This window comes from Atta colombica, unplaced genomic scaffold, assembly GCF_001594045.1.
Source record: "Atta colombica isolate Treedump-2 unplaced genomic scaffold, Acol1.0 scaffold105, whole genome shotgun sequence".
Taxonomy (NCBI): Eukaryota; Metazoa; Arthropoda; class Insecta; order Hymenoptera; family Formicidae; genus Atta; species Atta colombica.
Window position 1 is genome coordinate 2540277 of NW_017259190.1, and position 3971 is coordinate 2544247.

The following is a 3971-nucleotide window of genomic DNA, read 5'->3' on the forward strand; positions in this document are numbered from 1 at the left end:
TTTTGTTAGGCTTAGATTGCGATAATACAGTTTTTTATGTATATCGTTGCTTTTGCTATTCAAATCATCCTTATTCCAAAGTAATTTCCTCGAATGAGGCAACGTTTATATGTGAATGAATTAACTGGGCAAATAAGGGGCTTGACAAGTTTTATCGATATCAAAGATGAAATCTTTATAAAACCATTTTCAGAGTGCCAATAGCAGCAATAACGGTGGCGCCGGAAATATGAATCTGGTTTCGCTCGTGGGCACGAATGGAACTCGAAGACCACCCTCTCAACAATCATCGTTTCATTCGTCTAAGAACCATTCCCGGCATCAACCTGCATCTGCTCCGCCGTCGACACCGCGGAACGCCTGTCAGATGACCGAAATAGAAGCTCCGTGTATACGTAAGTCTATTGCGACGTAAGATTTAAGCCTCTTAAAAATCTTCCATGTAGTATAACTTGTAAGATAAGATTGTATTATCTCGTGATAAGAAATTGAATGTTATCAATATTTTTTTTTGCAAAAGAAAATAAATATCAATATTCTTTTATAAAGTTCGCTTAATGACGTAAACATCATATTTTGCATGATATTTATAACTTACAAAATGGTCTGGCACTATTAAAACTACAAAATATTCTAAAACTATAAAAAATTCTATATTGATAAAAAAATAAAAAGTTTTGTATTTAACCAAGGTAAAAAGACACTTTTCTATTGAGTTAATAAGTAAATGTAAAAATAAGCTTTTTACATTTATGATTTTGAATAGATGTAAAAGCTACATAAGATCTATTTTTCACTTCGCAGACGTTAGGTCATCTTGTCGGAATCTTGGATCGACTAGATTTAATCAAGAGAGCATCACTAAAATGCTCGTGCTTATTAGTACAGTCTTCATATTACTTAATTTACCGAGGTGAGGATTTTCATTAATTATTTCTATTTAACACGCTTTTTTCTGTTTATTTGTTTACAGTACGTTCAAAATTTCCATGAATTGTGTCTATGACATTTGCTATATGTCTTCTTTTATAATTTATAAAATACGTATAAATAAAACTGAATATTGATAATCAGATTAAATTATATGATGCACACATTGTTTCTTTAAAATAAATGTAGCAAAAGCTATAATTATTACCTACTGAAGAGAAAATGTTTTTTCAAATTATATCATCGAAACATCATACGAAACGTAAATTGTTGCATTAATCAAGTAATTTAAGCTCGAATAATGCAGTTTCCATTTGATGATAGAAATACATTTGGGCTTTTAGTTTAATATGTTTAAACAAATGTAATTTATAGCAGAATTTTATTATATTATCATTTATAATATTTATTATATCAATGATATGTAATGGTGTAAGAAAAAAATTTTGGAGATATTCTATACGTGTGTGAATACTTGCTTTTTAATAGAATTTAAATTTTTCTCTCATGTTGTATAAATGAAGTTCAATAAATGAAGAGAAAATAAATTTCATCTCAATATTATTCATTTAACGAGCAATAAAATTCTATGAATTTTTTTCAAAGGACATAAATTGTGAAGTAGATATAAATTACAGTTTGCGATGAAAACGAAACGGTCAATATTTTTTGGTGAAATGAAATTTGCACGAAATTGTATTACAAGTTGAATTTTCTGTTTCAGCTACGTGATTCGTCTATGCGTGTTCTTCTTTGCGCTAGCAAAGAAGGATACACCGGAGACACTCTGGTGTCTTCAGCAGTTTTTCATGCTGCTCTATTATACAAACTTCAGCATCAATTTCCTTTTGTATGCAATGTGCGGCATCACGTTCCGTCGGTGTCTGGAGCAGATACTGCGTAGGATTCTAAAGAGTATGACTCGGTATCACTGTAGTCCACAAAGGTACATATAATTTGCATTCCATTGAAGATCCGATAGAAATTAAATTTTAAATAGTTAATGGTGACTATTAGGGAATCAGTAAGCCCGTGAAACATCAACGCTCTTTGACGATGATTCTCCTTTATTCGTATTTGGTTTCAACTGAGGTTTTAGTCGAAACCCTCGAGGCTTTTGGACGTAAATCCAAGGATAAATCTAAGATGATCCTGTTTGCCTGAATCGCCTTGAAAGGGCGCACCATTTCACCAGACGCGATACGCATCTGTGACTTTAAGCTCGACTTCGATAACGAGATTTATGTTTGAGATGAATTTAACAAAATAATAAAAAGTTTGTCAGAAAATAAGAAAAATGTTGCTGTAAAACTCTAAACGATATAAATATTTGACTGACATAGATAGGATTCTTGAATTCTGTACACAATTGTATGATAATGTAGATTCACAGTTATTGTATGTGAATCACACATTCAGCTGTTACCTTTACAAAAATCTGTTTCTATTTATTCTTGTGCAAGTTCGGAGATATAAAAAAGTAGCAAAATCGCTTCGAAATATTCACAATCATGTATCGAGATTTCAATTTTAATTTTTTAAATATTTTTTAAAATTAAATAGCACATTATGATATATAAAAAATATCAAATGAAGTTGATTCTCTTTCTTGGATTTTTGCTTTAACTTTATTTGCAGTCTCTGATTGTCGTATCAGTAATGACCAATGTTCTGTTTTCACATCGTACTTTTTACTTTAAGAGAGAGAGAGAGAGAGAGAGAGAGAGAGAGAGAGAGAGAGAGAGAGAGAGAGAGAAAGAGAATGCATGAAATATTCATATATTCATAGAATCAGTTCTGTGGATATGAATTATTAATGTAAGAGAATTATCACTGGGGTAATCAACGAATTGTGGCAATTATTCTCAAATTACTTAATTTGTTCTCATGTTACTTAATTTAAAGAGATGATCGCAAAATTTATATTATTAAAATTTTTTATTTTTTTTTAAATTAAAAGAAATGTAAGATACTTTACTTTTACAATATAGACAGGGAAAATGTATGAATTTTCGAATATTAGTACGTTTTTTCTACTGACTTAATTTTTTCATTTTTAACATAATAATGTTATTAATTATAATTTGAAGTTTTTATGTGATATTAAAGTAAATGAAAGAGTATCATATTTTAAAACTTTTCTATATAGTCTTATTTAAAATAACTAAGATTTCAGTAATGATAAAATATAATAATTAACTAATCTAAAATTTATTTCAAATGGTTGTAAAATAAAAGTTCGAAAAAATCGATAGTTTCCAAAAACTATTATAAAAATCAATTATTGTATAATAGTAAAATTGAAAAGAATTTTGATATTTTTTTTTAATGTTTTATAGAAAAGAAGCTACCTGATGTTAAAATTTATCACATTAAACTAATTTTTCACTATAAGAATAAAGCTTAATTAAAACTTAGAGAAACAATAAAAAAAAATTATTAAATACGCTGCCAAGAACGTTATTTTTTTCTTAATAAAAAATCATTAAACATAGTTGCATATGTGTTATTGGTATATAACTCAAACGCAAAAGAACTCGAGTTGCCACGTCTCTTTTGCGTTGATTTTCTTTTTTGCACAATTAGGACAGAGATCGATTGACCAGCTCGCCTAGGGAAATCACCGGGAAAAAATTTTTCATCCGTAACACATGGAAGAGAATATTCTTTTGGGATGCAATTCCACTTAAAATCTCGAATAAACCTGTTTTTGAATGTGAATTCTCTTTTACGGATTTGTACCTCAACGTAATATTAATAAAAAGAGTAACACTAGAAACCTTGCAGTTTTACACGTAATACATGTACATGATCATTACGCGTAAAACATGAAATTATTCATTTTATATAACAAAGTCCATTTATTTATATCAAATAACTGCGTATATACTTCGTATATCAATACAAGAATGTTAATCAATAATACGTTTCTAATATTTTCATAAACTTCTTACTAAAACATCTGAATTTATATGACAATCGTTTATAAAATGCAGTTTTGTTATTTTTTACTATATAAAAGGAAACTGAGAAACAAAAGG

The 3971-nt window shown here is 28.8% G+C and overlaps 2 protein-coding genes across 2 annotated transcripts in view; one reads left to right on the forward strand and one right to left on the reverse strand.

Annotated features, from left to right (window-relative positions):
• The window catches only part of LOC108689995 (thyrotropin-releasing hormone receptor-like), a 38218-nt gene extending 36095 nt beyond the window's left edge, over positions 1 to 2123 (forward strand). Inside the window, exons 2-5 of the mRNA XM_018197025.1 lie at positions 194 to 395; positions 805 to 913; positions 1655 to 1876; positions 1948 to 2123. Coding sequence (XP_018052514.1) covers positions 194 to 395; positions 805 to 913; positions 1655 to 1876; positions 1948 to 1966 — 552 coding nt within the window. The 3' untranslated portion in view covers positions 1967 to 2123. The remainder of the gene's footprint in view (positions 1 to 193; positions 396 to 804; positions 914 to 1654; positions 1877 to 1947) is intronic.
• The window catches only part of LOC108688449 (dynein heavy chain 1, axonemal-like), a 106064-nt gene that overhangs the window by 78141 nt on the left and 23952 nt on the right, over positions 1 to 3971 (reverse strand). The window lies entirely within an intron of this gene.